Source organism: Epinephelus moara, chromosome 24 (assembly GCF_006386435.1).
Source record: "Epinephelus moara isolate mb chromosome 24, YSFRI_EMoa_1.0, whole genome shotgun sequence".
Lineage (NCBI taxonomy): Eukaryota > Metazoa > Chordata > Actinopteri > Perciformes > Serranidae > Epinephelus > Epinephelus moara.
In genome coordinates, this window is record NC_065529.1 from 27397431 (window position 1) to 27415299 (window position 17869).

Below are 17869 nucleotides of genomic sequence, written 5' to 3' on the forward strand. Positions count from 1 at the left end.
AGTGGTGATGATGAGTGGATTCTGTGGTGGACACACAAAGGCAGAATGTGCAGCCATGCTGTAAGGTAATCCACAGTGCAAGAAATCACAGGCAGCAGAACAGCTAAACTCACAACAGAGAGCTGACTGGCAGTCAGAGGCAGTGCCAGACATTGTAGACATCCGGGGCTTAAGCGTGGTCTAACTAGGGGGGCTCCAGGGGCATGGTCCCCCGGGAGAAAATTTTGAAAAAAGACTGACCTACAATAGATTCAAGTTACTGCATCAACCTGCTGCCCCTTGCTGTGAATCATCTTCCTCCTCTTCCCTGACTTCCCCTGACTCATCTTTGGGTCAAAGTAAATGCAGTGCATTGTTTATAATATAGCCTACTCTAATATAAAATAATATAATATAATATAATATAATATATCTCCCCAGCCACTTCTGTCAGCTCTTCCGAGGGGACCCCGAGGCGTTCCCAGGCCAGCCGGGTGATGTAATCCCTCCAGCGTGTCCTGGGGCGGCCCGAGGTCTCCTCCCAGTTGGACATGCCCGAAACACCTCCCAAGGGAGGCATGCGGAAGGCATCCTTACCAGATGACCGAACCACCGCAACTGGCTCCTCTCGATGTGGAGGAGCAGCGGCTCTACTCCGAGTCCCTCCCGGATATCTGAGCTCCTCACCCTATCTCTGAGGCTGAGCCCAGCCACCCTACGGAGGAAACTCATTTCGGCCGCTTGTACTCACGATATCGTTCTTTCGGTCACTACCCAGAGCTCGTGATCATAGGTGAGGATTGGAACATAGATCGACCGGTAAATCGAGAGGTTCGCTTTCTGGCTAAGCTCCCTCTTCAGCACAACGAACCGGTTAAGCGCCTGCATCACTGCTGACGCCGCCCCAATCCGCCTGTCAATCTCCTGCTCCATCCTACCCTCACTCGTGATCCCAAGATACTTAAACTCCTCCACCTGAGGCAGGACCTCCCCCCCAACCTGGAGTGGGCAATCCACCCTTTTCTGGCTGAGGACCATGGCCTCAGACTTGGAGGTGCTGATTCTCATCCCAGCCACTTCATACTCGGCTGTGAACCGTCCCAGCAAGAGCTGGCCACGTCATCCGCAAAAAGCAGGGACAAGATCCCACCGTCACCGAACCTGACACCCTCCACCACACGGCTGCGCCTAGAAATTCTGTCCATGAAAGTTATGAACAGAACCGGTGACAAAGGGCAGCCCTGGCGGAGTCCAACTCTCACCGGGAACAGGTCTGACTTACTGCCGGCCACGCGAACCAGACTCGCGCTCCTTCGGTACAGGGACTGGATGGCCTCTAGCAAGGGGCTTACAACCCCATACTCCCGGAGCACCCCCCACAGGATTATAATATAATATAATATAATATCTAATACCAAATATCAGCTTCAATGGATAGGTGGAAAACATTCTGCCCTCATTCAACCTGTAATTGTGCACAATGGACTAGGTTGAATTATGGAAAATAATAATGTTGAAAGAAGCCTATTAAATCAACACAATGCAAACATATTGCTAACCAATGCATTGTTAATACTTTGTTTGCATCTTCATGTTGGATGTGGTTGAGTGACAGAAAGAAAGGGGTCAAAGTTCAATCAGCTGTGGAACAGGGGCTTACAGAACGTGACGCAAGCCACTTGCTACATTGCTAACGCTAACCTTCAGACGGTAGAGGATGGAAGCAGACAAACTTGTAATGAGAACGTAGCAAATGTAACCTTTCTATTCTACTTCAATCAAATCTGAGTTAACACAGCATGTCAACCACTGATATTTTATTTTCTTAAGTTACTCTTGGATTTCTAAAATCTTTGGTGGACATAACAGGTAATGTCATGCTTTTGTAGACTATTTTTTTTTTAATTTAATTTTATATACTTTATTAATCCCCAAGGGGAAATTCAATGCAACATCAACACTATAAGACAAAGATGTCTATGCCAGAAAATGGATCATAATGGTGACTTCTTTGACATTATAACCAAGATTGGTATCATAAGTATCTAATGTTGCTAGATGAGGTTTCAATTTCACGTCAAGAGATATTTCATAAGTTCTTATGACAACTTATGACTCACTCTGTAATTAGGGGTACATTTCACATCAACCAAAAGGTGAAGAAATTACTATACTTTTTTGATAAACAATGTTGTTGTTTCCATAAGATACCCCCTGAATGTGCTAAATTCATTAATTGCCATGCTTGTGTTAAATGTTGTGTCATAGAAAACAATGATTAAGTACTACACATTTTTTTTAAAGGTTTTCTGTCTAACTGCTTTCAAAATATGAAATTTGAGCTGGATAATGGACATTCTATGGGATACTATCATCATGGATGAGTATTTTTTCAACATAAATCCACATTACGCTGAATTTAGAGTTTTTCAACATCCTAATGCAAGACTTCCCTCAGTAGTGATACCCCACACCATTAGAACTCACCATTAACTAATAGTTAGTTCCTCATTAGTTCCTCAGTAACTACTGTAATTTTTGTGTATCTTACACAAAAAAGGGCAGCTAATGAGTAGGTAATGATTCAGTACTCATTACCTACTCATTTTGATGTCTCACTTTACTTTAGGGTACACAAAAAGGGTAGGTAATGATTAAGTAATAGCTAGTTCCTCATTAGTTCCTCAGTAACTACTCCTCTGAAATTTGATTAGGAGTTACTGAAGAACTGACCACTAACTAATAGTTAGTTCCCCATTCATTCCAAATTTGTTTCATAGTAACTACTTTAAATTTTGTGCACCTCAAACAACTGTACTGTGAACAGCGGTGTGATCAGTATACAGTACTTTACACGCAGCCCCCATGATAAATTCTTTAAGCTTAGCCTACCTTTCTAAAGCATCATCGTACAGAATAACATGGATGGTCATATTAATGTGTATGTGGTCTGAAAATAATAAATAAAACTCTTCTCAAGAATCCTGCTGTCTGATTTTTTTGTTAAGGAACTAATTGTAAAGATGATGATGAAGTAATGAAAGACTACTCATTATGTGTCACTTTACTTTAGGACATAAAAAGGTTAACTAATGGACGGGTTATTGAGTAATGATTCTGTACTGATGAAGTAACTAGTTCACTAATTATTAAGTCGTGATTAACTCCTCTATGAAATTTGATCATGAGTTAATAAAGAACTGACCATTAACTAATAGTTAGTTCATCACTAGTTCCTCAGTAGGAAGGTAGTGCATTGGGGTCTGTAGTCCAGCCAAGTCATATTGATCTATATTGTTCATTGGGATTAGTTTGTCCAAATACTGTTACTTGAGCAGTGTAGCAGGCACAGGTAACACAGTGTGATCCTCACAAGATGGCGCCCCCATCCAAAAGATATGGCGTGATGTCAACTTCACATTCTCTGCAGCTGGCCCACTAGTTTCTTAGTACATACATATAACACATAAAATGCTTACAATATATCATTAATTACTGTAATACTAATCTACCCAGTAGTAAAGTACCCAGTAGTGCTCCCACACTGATGAACTACAACATTAAAATGCTGACATGTATTTGTTGGTGATAAAACAGAAAATTATAATATTCTATAATAGTATGACATTTTAAAGGAGTCATTCTGCATCATGACAGCTTTTACTTTTCATACTTTAAATAGGCCTACATTTTGGCATTCTTCTGTACTTTTACTTAACACTAACTACCAGAAAGTAATACTGTGTAATGGAGCACAAACGACAGAATTGAAGCAAGTAAAATAAAGCATGCACGGCAATATGTTGTAATGATGATATTGTTTTGTTTACAAGGAATTAAATAAAATATATTAAATAAAATCATTTTGAGTTTATCATTTTGTTTATTGTTTTTTAGTAGTAGAGTGCCCTAGGAATGAGTCTTTAAACCTGGAAAAGGGTTAGCATTTTAGCACTCCTAGTTCCCTCATCTTGGAGTCAGTTGTTTTTTTGTGTGAGTTTTTGTTTAGATGCCTGAAATAAGCTCTGTGGTTGCAACAAGCTGAAGAGACTTTCACGTTTTGTTCTACAACATAAAATATGTTGATAAACACCCCACTGGTGAATTTTTAAACTTTTATGTGTCTTAAAAAGGCAGTTGCTGTTAAGTGGCTAAATGAGACTACAGAACATCATCACGCTGAACACAGCTTTACATGTGACCATAGTGTAGTTCCTTTATAGCCTAATATTAGCCTTTATCTTGCTAAAGAAAACATGTAAGTATCATAAACGTTTGGTCGCCACAGACTTATTTTCTGCAATAATCCAAAATCCAGTGGAAAAATCCCACAGGAATACTGATGAGGGAACCTGGGTAACACTAACTTCAACGTCAGCCTCAATGAATCTATAAGTTCCCTCAGAGGTTCCTTGGTTGGCCCACAGAAAAATGTCATCTCTGGAGCACTCTATGTTCAGTAATTGTCCGAATCACCTGTGTTCCTCCTTGAGTGAGAGAGCAATGCTAGTTAATTTATATGGCAGATGTTGACACCAAAGCATTTTAAAGTGCTCTTCATAAAGCATCAAAAGCATCGAGACAAGGTGCAAAAGTAATACATCATAAAAAGAACATTTAAAAGCAATTCATTAAAGAAGAACTAGAGAAAAGACAGATATAAAATGCAAGAATAAAGGTTAAAGTACAGTTAAAATCAATAAAAAATGATGATAAATATTACATCGCAGTTTAAGAAATGAATAACTATTCAATAAAAAAAAGGCAGCAGCAAACAGAAAAGTCCTCATCCTTGATGTTAAAGAAGTGAGAGTTGGGGCAGACCTGCAGGTTTCTGTGAGTTTGTTCCAGATATGTGGTGCATAAAACTAAACAATGCTTCTCAATGTTTAGACTTGTCTCTGGGGACACAAAGCAGACCTGTCCCAGATGATCTGAGAGGTCTGGATGTTTCATAATGTAGCAGAAGGTCAGAAATGTGTTTGGGCTCTAAACCATTTAGTGCTTTGTAAACCAACAGCAGTATTGTTGATTCTCTGACAGACAGGAAGCCAGTTTGAAGACCTCAGAACTGGAGTGATGTGATCCACATCCTTGGTCTTAGAAAGGACTCAAGCAGCAGCATTCAGAATCAGCTGCAGCTGTCTGATTGATTTTTTAGGGAGACTTTTAAAGAAGTTGTTACAGTACTTAAGTCTACTGAAGATAAATGCATGGACAAGTTTTTCCAAATCCTGCTGAGACATACCGTAAAAGTTTCAATTAATAGCCCAGGCTATAATTTGCTTATATCACTGAAATCAATGGGACTATATTTGGGACAGGCCTTTAACTCCTTTCACACAAAACTGTTGCTCAGCAAAGATTAGGATATACAATCAAATTGTTTATTTAAACCTGTATGAATATTACTTGTATTAAAAATTATGAATCATTCATTTGATCTAGCTCTGACAGACAGCACATCAGAGAGAGTTATGGCACTCAAGGAATACAACACAACACTTTATCCTGTTAAAACAATACTCACGACTTGGATTAATTTTTATTTAAAAAAAACCTTTTGATTCTTTTGTTCTGAGGACCCTTATGGACTGAAGGAATATGAATAACTTACAGTGTAATCAAGGAATGGACACATAAATTGAGGTAGCCAACACCGCGGTTTTATCACCGCCTGAAGAACTTCTATAAAAATAAACTGCTTGGCAACTACACCAGGCGTCTAATTGAGACAGGCCTTTTGTTAAAATGTGTAGCCATACCGGGCTAGTAAAGGGACTGGGCGTTTAATTGGGACTACGCTTTTAATATAAGTTTTACTTAATCCTTTAATCCTTGATATTTTCCTAAGGTGATAGTAGGCTGACCCTGACATTGTTTTAATGTGGTAGTTGAAGTTCAGGTCTGTGTCCATGGCTAGAGGAGCACGGTGCACAAAATAACGTGGGCTGAATTGTAACATGGACATTTTATGTGGTAACACAGAGACGATCCTTCCGTGCTTCGGGCCAGTTGACCATGACACCACCAAACAGTGACCCGCAAAATTCCACAGAGATTGGACGTGTTTCAGCTGAGATCAGTAACAAAAAGTGTTTTCTACTGACATAAGTAAATTTCTTTGTCATACTTGTTTTTCGATTACTGAGCTGTCTATTTAAGTCACAAATCCAACCATTTAGGGTATCATCTTAACAACTGTCTTGTTGCCAAAAACATAGCACCATTTGAACTAAGTAACTAACTCCCAGCAGGTGGTAGCTAGGCTTGATAAAATTTCCACCCAACTTTCGACATCGCAGTTTCTCTATTTTTGCACGACAAACTTATATTCAGTTTGAACTAATGTCCTTGATTAAATGAGATATACTTAGTGTTTTTAATTTGTGAGGTATGTTATTGACACACAGTTTCACAGTCTTTTCAATATTTATACATTCAAAACTCACATTTTGACACGTGGCTCAAGGTTACCCAATCTATGTACTTCTATCGGTCCAACCATTGAATATCTATGATAGACTAAGAGATGGATACCTGTATGGATATCTATCTTTCCCCTGTTGTAGATAGAGACCTATAGATTGAATTGTATTGAATTAATTGTGTTAAACAGACTTTTCCAGCAAGTGTTACAGCAAGCGTCGTGTTACAGCTAACCCTCTGCATGTAGAATTGCAGAAGACAGGTAAGTTCAAGAAAAAAAAACCTGTTTATTTGTAGCAGAGATGTGCATGTAATTAGAATAAAACAAAATAAGGTAATAGGTTGTGTCCCACTCTTTTCTACACCAACACCTGGTCTTGTCTTTTTAACGTTGTCCACTGAAGCTGAGCACTGACTTTGGACTGATGTAAGCTAGCTACTGGCCGCAGAGAGGAACAGAAGCTGCCTGTGAGAGGTACTTCCGGAAACTATCTTGACGGTTATTTAATCTTTGGTGTCGCCCGTCCAGTCACCTCTCCAGTTGTGTGTGTTGTGTAAGCAACGAGGAAATGTGTAATAACCCGCCTAGCTGAAGTAAGATGATTTTGGTGACCTTTGGACTTTTAATGGACTACAGTAGCGTTATACAACACAATAATTTAGCCTAGCTAGCTACCAAATTACTCCACTAACCGTCAGCCCTCTGTTGAGTTTGTCCTCGCGACCAAGCGGTTGGTAACGACGCTGCAACGTCATAGAGTTTGCCTGTGTTAGCATGGGGAGTGTCTGTAACTGAACACGCTGATAAGACAGCCCTGCCCGCTCATGTAACTTATATCACAATATCACAGCATGCCTGAGGTCTCCACTGGACGTGTTTAGCGTCAGTAAGTCGAACACTGCAACATACATACTGGACATACGGTGTGGAGGAGCTGACAGCCGAGTGAGGTGAGTTATGTTACAGTCTACAATCTGCTAACGTGTTCTACAATATCATGTTAATGATTGCAACTTTGCACTAACGTCACTGAATGTTTCACCTAAATATACTATACATTATTTAAAGCTAATAAATGTAGTTTTATGGGCGCATTCTCATAACTCCCTGAGCCCACACAGCCATTGCTCATTGTTGTGAAATACAATACAGCAGTCCCTAACTGCCCTCAGTGATTTTCTCGCATATAGCCCGACCGATATACTGTGTCAACCAGGGCCGATACCAATATTAACACTTTCCCCGCCAGAGTATTATGCTGCGTTCCAGGCAACCTGTAACTCGTGTTTTTACAACCTTCTGCCCGTGAAAGTGCATTGGAACAGCAGTCAAACCCGTAATTTACCACCTGACATCACACAGCCCTCTAAACCAATTACCTTACTCCTCTCTATTGGCAGCCGCTTTAACAGCTGGTTTTCAGTGCAAGAATAAATCAATACAAAATAGCCTACGTTTCCAAACACACAGATAACGTAAAATAAAAAGTATAATCGCATCTGTGACCTTATGCGCCATTTCTCCTCCTCCGTTTCGCTCAAATGAGGAAGGAACCGGCCCCTTTGGTGACAGAGGTGATCATAAACAAACATAAACCCCGCACAGTCCGCCATGTTGCTTTGAGAGTTTGGCATGACTTGCCTGGAACACTATGAAGTCGTGAGTCGTGACTTGAAGTGGTGACTTACGGGCTCAGAAACTTGCCTGGAACGCAGCATTACTTTCAAGTTGCCAGCCACCGGCAGTATTTTTGATCATATTCACTAATCTTTCAAGACCCACTGAATAATTTGCTCTATGAATATGTTAACAGTATATACATCAAATGCACAGAAAACAACATGTTAATCTCTCATTCGGTTCCTTTTTAATCAACACTTGAATTTGTGCATTTTCATAAAAAAAAAAGAAGGAAATAGCTGAGAAAATTTTCAACCAAAAAATCTATTTCGCATTTACATTTTTTTCCCTCATTTTCTAACGTCAATTTTAATTGTATAAATTAAAAACAAAAAGAAAATAATATTCTGTATGAGGTATAACTGAACACGTTGTAATGTTCAGTGTCAATATTGTTGTCTCCCTCTCCTCTGTGGTCGTCTTGTTAGTGTGTCACTATCACTGTCATGGTCATGGTGATCCCGTGTTCGTCCCACCAAACTTGTTTGCTCTTCGTCCATATCACATTCAGAATGTTGATCAAAACAGGAATAGTCGGTGTCAGAGTCCATCAACATGTCCACGGCTTGCGCAACTGTAAACTTTTCCTTCAGTGCTTGCATTTTTGTGTGGGTTCCAAGCAGCTACATCTGTAAACATCATCTTCCTCTGGTATCCAGCAGATCTTCGTCTTTGTTCGTTCTGGACACGGCAGTGCTGTTCTACTTTACAAGATGTGTAACAGTGCCCTTATTTTATAACAGTGAAAACACGGGTTGCCAGAATATGTCGTCACTGGCCGGAACGCATTCTGTCATAAATGACGGAAAATCTTAGCAATGGCAGGGATAGTGTGAATGTTTTAGTGTTTAAAGCACCTATAATCAGTATCTCTCATAAGGATCAAATAAGTAGGGGAGACCAGGGATGGTTGTAACAGCACCACTTTAATTAAGAAGTAATGACCTGTGAGTCATAATATGTTTTTATTGGATGACCTTGCATGTGGAATTTCATAGTTGTGTGAAGAGATGTGCAGATGTTAAAGCCAAAAAATACAGTGACATCATAGGAGAAGGTGAAATGCATAACATCTTGTAAAACAGAAAATGAAAAGAAGCAAGTATCACGAATAATGGGTCCTTTATGTCCATGATCGTCCTGTAAGATCACGAAGGTCCCTATGATCCTTGACTTTGATTCCTGGAAAGCTAGGGTATTTTAAGGAAGGAGAAATCTTCCACTCATTTGTAAGCCATAGTCATTCTGTATGTCTTAATAACGGGGATAAACCGAAATTCACCAAACAAAATAAACATATAAATAAAAGATCTGTTCAAAGTCAAAGAGCACATTTTTTTCCCCAATATTTGTCACATTTTTCAGTGACATGTCTCAGAGAAAAAGTCAGTTATTCCATAACATAAATTTCTTTAACTATTTGTATTCATCAATAGATTGCTGGAGACTTTTTACACAGGCATTTCCTGGTTATTGCTTTTTTACAACCTGCCAGTAGTATTTGTGATAAATATCTGTTTTGCTTTAGTAGCCCAGTTGGCACATTTCCCAAATACATAACACTGAAGTTGAAATCCAGCTCTGAGCTGATTGTTGATCTAATCTCTGTAACCACATCTACTACTACTCAGTAAGAAGAAATTTTTAGGACACTCCCAAAAGATATGAAAATGACCAGCAGACACAGTACCACACATTCTCCAACACTGACCATGTTTTGGTTTGTTGCTTTGTGATTTTTTGTTCTGGGAGTTATAAAAAACCTTTTTCCAGATGAATTCCCTCCACAGAGTTGAGTTTGAACGATGCTGCGCTTTAGCCAATCATGGAGGGGGCGGGCCGAGACGTGCAGGTGTCCCCAGGAAATGTGTACCTACAGAAACAGCAAGCTCCGCGTCCGACCGCTCCACCCAAAACGCTGTCTCATCAACGTGAATTTTTTTTTTTNAAATATTTTTTTCACGGACCATTTATTGAGTTACTGAGTTACTACAGACACCGCTAACGGGGCTAACAGCTAACGGTTAGCCCAGCTAATCTACGATAACCATGTTATTAATTACAAATTGTCCACACAGAAATAGTAATGTTTGTTCAGTCACTGTGTTTATAGACTTTACAAACATCAGATTAGTCTAAACGGTGATACAGTGACGTGAAAAATGTGATATATATATATATATATATATATATATATATATATATATATATATATATGATAGACAGAAATCAGCAGCTTTAATGTATTTAATTTTGAGACAACAGACAAAACAAAAAAACAGCTTTGGGCTTGTTTTTCTAGCATAAAGCAAATATGTCTCACCACACTTTCCCTTACAAGAGCTTAATGCTGTCTCTCAACGCTAAACCATATTAGCAACAGTGTCAGCAACATCAAAAAGTGCCATCAAGCTATCAATGGTATCCAAAGACAACAGTAGTGGCTCAGTCTCTCACTCCAGTGTGCTGCTTGCGCGCCAAACACACCCAGAAGCAAATCACGGCTTTCTCCTGTGCTTTTTCTCCCCTGCTGTCCCGCTGTTCAGTTTTCCCTCAGCGCAGTGGGGTTCACACACACACACACACACATTTAGGACACATTCGGCAGACCTGGATATTTCCTTATAAAAGTGCAGGAACACAACATCAAACTACCGGTAACCTCCCAACTTTCTTGTTCTAAAGTCCTGCGACAACTACGCCAGCTGTGAGATCTGCCAGGAAGCAGCTCTTAAAGCCACAACACCTCAGCAGGATAACCAGTTTCCTACATATGAAATGATGTGACAGATAAAATAGGATGAAAACAAAAATAAACAGTCACTATAACACTTCAGCATCAGTTATGCTACGGGAACAGCTCAAAATACTGTCTGCCTATAGTTCACCTGGCTACATATATATATATATATATATATATTACATGTATGTGTATATATATATATATATATATATATATATATTACATGTATGTGTGTATATATATATATATATATATATAGCTAAACTCTGCTGGTGCTGGTTTTCTACCTGGAAGTATTTGCAAACAACGGAAGTGAAGGGGTTGAGCAATCCCCGAGGCCCCTGCACTTCCATTAGTCAAAAAACTATGGGCAGTGCCTCCAGAGGCAAAGGAAGAAAAAAAAAAAAATTATTAATTTTTTTTTTTTTTTACCGATGGATTTCCAGATTGGTGATATACTGGTTTTAAGTTATACTGTGATGTAAAAGTTGACGGTTATCATACTGTGTACATTTGCTGATCTAGGATACTGGGAAAAAATGCAACCGGATGAAGAATCTCCCCTTTATTTTAGTTATTTTCAATGGGGAGGCATTTTACACATACTTTCATTAACAAAATGGTTTCAAGTTTCAGTTATAGTAATAAAATGTTTGTTCAACAAAAAATAACCCTTCCGTTTTCATTCCTTTAGGGACTGACAATAATATAAAGTCTATAATACCGTGATTCCGTGAAACTAGAGTATTTTCTGAGACGGTTATTGTACCTTGAAAATCTCATACCGTTGCAGCCCTTGTTGTAACAATGGAACTCCTTGTATTGGACATTGGTTAATGAGGTCTGTAATATAGTTGGAGAAGTTGGAAACATTGCTATTTGTAGAAGACAAATAAGGGAGGTATGTGTCAAAATTTGAGAGCTTTAATGCAAAAATGATTCCCTGGTCTCCCCTTCTTGTTTGTGAATGGGTCTTGCTGGTAGTGATTTAGAATTACAGCCCAGTGGCCAGAAGAAAATGTTGGCATTGTGTATTTCTGCAAACCACAAATGCGTTAAATTTGCAAGTTTTATACCTATCATATCAATGTTTCTAAAGTGATGTAATATATGAATTGACTCATTTGGAGGTGGAGGGGATGGTGGATGGTGTGTCGCCTCAGCAAAACACCTGCCAAGCTGCACACCATAGTTGAAGACCAGCAAACAACAAAACTAGTTGTGTTTTAGTGAGTGATTACTGTGTTTCCAGCAGGTTTTTAGTCTCCAAACATGGGTGTTTTGTAGCAACCTCTTGGCCGGGATAGTGCCATGAAAAGCAATTGTTTCGTACTGCTTTTTCTACTGGGATTGTGCAACCAAAATGGGATATTTTAAGCCAAAACATGATCTTTTCCGAAGTATAACCAAGTGGTTTTTGTGCCTAAACCTAACAACATGTTAACCACAGTGTTGCTGAATTGTGAAGTTTCAACATATCCGCTACATAATTAAGTGAAAATAAGGAACATATCCGTGGTTTGCAGAAACGAAAAATGCCAACATTTTTCTGAGTATTGGTTTGAGAATTAGTACATGGCTCTATGACTTTAAAGCGTCTTACAGCTCATTGTTTTGGTTTTCACATCTTCAGTTCACTCTCACCATTCTTATCATCATTGTTTTGGGACGCAGCAGGCAGCTGTTGATAGTGTAAAAACCACCAACTCTACCTAGAATAAGTTGAGGATGAATCCTACTAGACATCTGATGCCAACCTTTGTTTTTTGATCATTACTGGGAAAAAAAAGGTCTATTAATGTTTGATAACCAGTCCGAACAGATGTTAAACACCAGTCCCTGTTGGTAATTAATTTCTTGGCACCTGACATCAGCCTTGGTATACGTGTGAACTGCCACTTGTTATAACATGCCCTGATAAAGACTGTGAGTTGAAGCATGTAGGCTTTAAGCCCATTTATTACAGGCTTTTTAACTTATGCAAAGCAGTGTGCCTTGGCTTTTTTTTTTTTGGTTATAACTAATTGACAAAGCAAATTACAAGTGTAATCTCTCCCTCTTTTTTTTGGTCACAAATGTCCATGGATCCAAAGTGCACCTGTTTGTGATACCTTCATATGTAAAGTGATAGAAAGTGCTGCCAGACGCACCAGCGCTGCAAACGTCAGGCCTCTTTTGCTTACTGAACACCAGCATGCTATCTGAAATCACACATTAGTTCGGCATCATACTGGTGTTGTTTGGTTCTGTGAAATAAAGCAAAGCCAGCGTAATGAAGGGTCTTTGTCAGATCAGTATTGCAGGATCTCTCTGTCAAAACAGCTAACGATAATGCATCCTGCTCTTATTGCAGAACATGTGGTTGCCCATGATTGGAATGACAGCCCTGCCGCACCTGGGCGGGTTCTATGGCGGCTACGTGACACGCAAAGAAGTGAAGACCTGGTACCCAACTCTTCAGAAACCATCGTGGCGTCCACCAAATGCAGCATTCCCTGTAGTGTGGACATGTCTGTACACAGGCATGGGGTGAGCATTACAGTGACGGGATCCTACAGTCTTTTATTAGCAGTGATTCAACGTCCTCTTCTAAGTTAGACTTTTTTAATTTTGTTACACAGATATGGGTCCTATCTGGTGTGGAAAGAGCTGGGAGGTTTCACTGGGGATGCACTGGTTCCACTGGGACTGTATGGGCTGCAGCTCGCTCTGAACTGGGCCTGGACTCCTATTTTCTTTGGTGCACACAAGCTGAAATTGGTACGTTTCACAAATCATTTCTTTTAACTGGGAGACCAAATTACAGGGGATGACACAGCTCAGTATCCTACACCTGTATGTCTGTTTAACACCCTCTATCTTTCCCCCAATGTAGGCGCTCATCGAGATCATATTTCTCACTGGGACTGTCGGAGCCACCATGGTGTCTTGGTATCCCATCAACCGCACTGCAACACTGTTGATGGCGCCCTACCTGGCCTGGCTGTGTCTCGCCACCTCCCTCAACTACTGCATATGGAGAGACAACAAGGAAGAGAAGAAAGAGTAGGAGGCAGCTCTGCTCTGTGTGCTTTGTTTCAAAATCAGTTATCTTTCAATAAAATTGCAGCACAGCTTCACTGCTTAGCTTTTGGTTTTAGACGGAAACAATACAATTCTGTTTAAGCTGAACTGAATAAGAATCACTTTGTCATGACTTTATATAATAAGTTGTTGGTGTGTTTTTTTTTATTATGTAAAACTGCAATTGTTTGCTTTTTTTTTTAATAAACTCAATTCTGATGTGTGCATTTATACTGATTCTTGTGTTGTAGTTACGACCATAACTCAATTAAAATAAAGATTTATATCTAATTCATAACTCTTGAATGCATTCCCTCAGTCACAGCAGGCCACTGAAAAATTTGGGGTAATAAAATTGTACAAAATTTTAAGAAAGAAAGAACACTAATATTGGTGATATTGGTGTTCTTTCTTTGGCTAACTAATCAGCACCATTCTGCACTGCACTCATACAGGGTAGTCGCCTGATGGCCCACCCTCCAGTCCATCTGTCCACCCCCAAAGTTAGCACTGTTAGCTCCATTAGTGCTACTAGAACTGCTAGCTGCAGCCATTTTGGCTCAGCCACCTAAACGTTTGTTTGTGACATCAGAGGTGAGAGCCATGCGTAGGCAATCCTGGCCCCGACTCTGGATGTCACATATTGTACCTTCAGGCCAGTGTTCACCACAGCATTTTTTTCCCAGTTGAAAACACCAAGTGCTCTAGAGGAATGCCCAGCTGGAAGCGCCCAAGGAAAATAAACAACTAGAAAATTGTTATATTTTGCTTGGGAGTGTTTGAGACTACTTTGGAGGCACAGCATTTTTTCAGCTGAGACACTTTGGTTGTGATTGGTAGCTATGGTTGGTACAAGGTAGGGAAGTTGCCCTGGATGAGAGAAAGGCTGCAGGGAGATAGGACTGACTCACCTGTGTGTGTGTTCAGCAAACAGAGCAAACTGATTAATAAAGTATTCTGAATCTGAATCTGAATCTGAAACATGTTAATATTTATACAGTATATAACCATCATTATTGTTCAACACTTGTACATGTACAATATGACAATTTGTCGTCTTGGTATTTGTCCTTCCTCCACTGAGATTGGACTGCTGGGTAAAAAGTGACAGTTTTAAGTGCAGCATTTTACCCAAAGGTGAACATTTTTCAACTCTCGGTCAGAAAAAAAATACCCAGGAGGCAGCACACAGTGCAGAATTCACGCTCAGGGCCTCGCCAGGCTGCTGCCATTGGTAAGGTACCGTAAATAAACAGTGCTCACCTTGCAAAGAATTTTAAAAAATACCCTGGCCTCAGGAAAAAAATGCTTTGGTGTATACAGCCCCTTAGAGTATTTTTAATCCAATTTGTTTGCTGTAGGAATTCCTTTCCACTAGCACGATGAAAATCTGCAGAGTTCAGCTCGTTTGTAAAGTCCATTAAAATAGATCACAAATAATAACAAAAACCTCCATAAAGATAACAACAATAAGCTTTATTTCTATACATGCAGTGAGAAAAGAAAAGAGTGAGAGGGAAAAAAACTATTTTTCAGGAGCTTTCTCGGGAACGTCTTCCGGTGACTTGCCGAATCTCTCCATTAACGTCTTCCACAAACCCTTTTTCTCCTCGTCCATCTGTTGCACATTCCCTGTACAAGACAAAGTTAACTGTAATAAAAGTGTGTTGCATAAATAGTCACGAGCATAGATGTGATTTTGTGGGTACAAACCTGATAAAAGCAATTTACACTCTTCCACTGTAACTCCAGTAAAGCTCGTGTCTCTTACACGAGGAAACTGTGAGTGGAAACAAAGACGTGTTTGCATTAAATACATTTAATGTTAACGTTAGATACATAAATGTTTCACAAAGGAAGTGAAATTATTTCTGGGGGAGGTTTTGTTTACATTTTGTGTATATCTTCCATGTTTAAAAACGCAATGGAAAAATGTGAACCTGACACATTTCGATTTATGTGACAGTCCTCATCTGTGTTAATGGTAACCAAAGCACACAAGTTTAGAGAGACCTTTTATTATCCTCCTCATCAAATGAAAAAGTAACTGCCACAAGGTTTTCTCTACAGTCTACGCTTCATGTTACAGACTGTGGAGGGGAAGGATTTCTCTCTCATCTGTTGAATTTATTTTTATTGTTCAGGCAAGAAAATGATTCATTAAAACAGCACTTAATGCAGAGCTGTAGCAAATAGTTATATAGGATGTGTGAATGTATATCCTGTACTTACTCGTTGTCTGTAGTAGTTGCCGTTAATGCGGGCCAAACTTTCATATATCTGGTCGCACTTCTCTGGATCTGAGATCTGGTGGGAAACATGTAGTGATTGAGCAAATGTCAAATGAACAATGTGAACAGCAGCATTACCAGATGTCATGACAAAAAGGAAAAACTTCAGATATTTTACTGATATTTGATAAGAGAATGAAACAGAGGAAATTATAATTAAATCAAATGTGTTGTATATAGTGATAGGTTTTTTTTGTGTCAAATTAACCAACCAACCAACATTTTCACAACCACAGAACTTCTGTTTCCATATGCATCTCTGTTTTTGAGTCTGTTCTGTCTCCCTCTGCAAATGTTCCTCTTTCTACTCTGGTTCATAAAGGTATCCTCTTGTCTCCATGGTGAACAGCATTTCATTGTCGCTGTCATATTCACTCTTTTTATTTTCCTGTATTTGTTGTCCCTTACATAAACCGTTGAAACTCTGACCCTAACAGTTGATCTGCACATATTATCAATATAGTGTTCACTTAACTTGATATTGAGTTTTTTTAGGTGGCTAAAATATGTTTTTCTGCTGCCCCCGTCCACAGCAGAACATTGCTGAGCTTCCATGTCAGTACTCCTACCTGCTCCGAACTGGGGATGTGCTGACCGCCATCTACTGAAGGTAATACACTGCAATGGACAAGTGCCGAATTCAACCCCACTTAAAAAAGTCTGAACTAGCCCTTTAGTTTAGATAGTTTAATCTATTATAATATATTAAATTAAATGAAAATACATGATAGTTTTTGGATAAAAGCTGCAAATTTAATATTACAGCTATATTTGAATAAATATGTTGGCCAATAGGTAACATAAACTTGCAGTACACTAAAGTACCGTATTTTTGTTGTATACAAAAAGATGTGTGTAGTAGTAAATATTTGTAGTGTTGTATTTTTGTTTTATATAAAAAAAATCCGTAGTAGTTTGTAGAATTGTTTTTAGTTGTATGCAAACTGTATTTATGTAGTGCTGTAGTTTAGTTGTACATAAAATATTTGCATGTAGTTATGTATGTTTGATGTATTTGAGTTGTTGATGTGTTTATGTAAAATAGCAATATTAATTAAAAAAAAAAAATCAGGAATCAGTTGTACTACAATAACAATCCTTAAAATAAAGTTAGTGAGGGTAAAAACTAAAATATTTCCACTGACACATAATGAAGTACACAGTAGTGCAAAAACTATTTAAGTGCAAGTACTGCAAAACTTGTACTGACACACCCCTTATGCAACACTGTTGACATGATAACAGCCTTCCTACCATATGTAATAAGCTACAAACTGATAAAAAACTTTAGCACATTAGCATCGAGCTCTGAAATTGCATTTATTTATAATATTAATCACAAACAATCTTCATATGAATCAATTAAAGCGGCAGGACAGACAAGGTCGACGGCTGTTGGCTCTGTTGTCACGGTTATCCTCTTAGCTTAGCTCGGTGTGTTCATTAGCCGTGTGTTGGCTCAGTTTAACGGCCGCACAGTTACCTGTGTGTTTTCACCCTCACGGAAGGCTGAGGCTACTCTCTGCCGCAGAAACGTCCCTAAATCCCGGGCTTTCTTGGCCTCGTCCCGTGGCCATTCCTCACACAGCTTCAGGAACCGACGGTACCTGGTGGCAGACATCTTTGGACATGCACTAAAAATCGAGTTGTGTTAAGGACGTGTGAAGTTTGAGCTTTATCGCA

General features: G+C 39.2%; 2 protein-coding genes across 2 annotated transcripts; one reads left to right on the top strand and one right to left on the bottom strand.

Moving 5' to 3' along the window:
• The first annotated feature begins 6944 nt into the window (after nucleotides 1–6944).
• Nucleotides 6945–14122, top strand: tspo (translocator protein). The gene is made up of 4 exons (XM_050037329.1): nucleotides 6945–7359; nucleotides 13186–13361; nucleotides 13454–13592; nucleotides 13708–14122. Exons 2-4 carry the CDS (start codon nucleotides 13189–13191, stop codon nucleotides 13879–13881), a joined length of 486 nt encoding a protein of 161 aa, XP_049893286.1. The 5' UTR covers nucleotides 6945–7359; nucleotides 13186–13188; the 3' UTR covers nucleotides 13882–14122.
• A 1228-nt stretch (nucleotides 14123–15350) lies between these two features.
• Nucleotides 15351–17866, bottom strand: LOC126385559 (ubiquinol-cytochrome-c reductase complex assembly factor 2). Its single transcript, XM_050037330.1, has 4 exons — nucleotides 17670–17866; nucleotides 16128–16202; nucleotides 15609–15675; nucleotides 15351–15527 (listed from the first exon to the last, which is right to left on the bottom strand). Exons 1-4 carry the CDS (start codon nucleotides 17805–17807, stop codon nucleotides 15421–15423), a joined length of 387 nt encoding a protein of 128 aa, XP_049893287.1. The 5' UTR covers nucleotides 17808–17866; the 3' UTR covers nucleotides 15351–15420.
• Nucleotides 17867–17869: the final 3 nt, after the last annotated feature.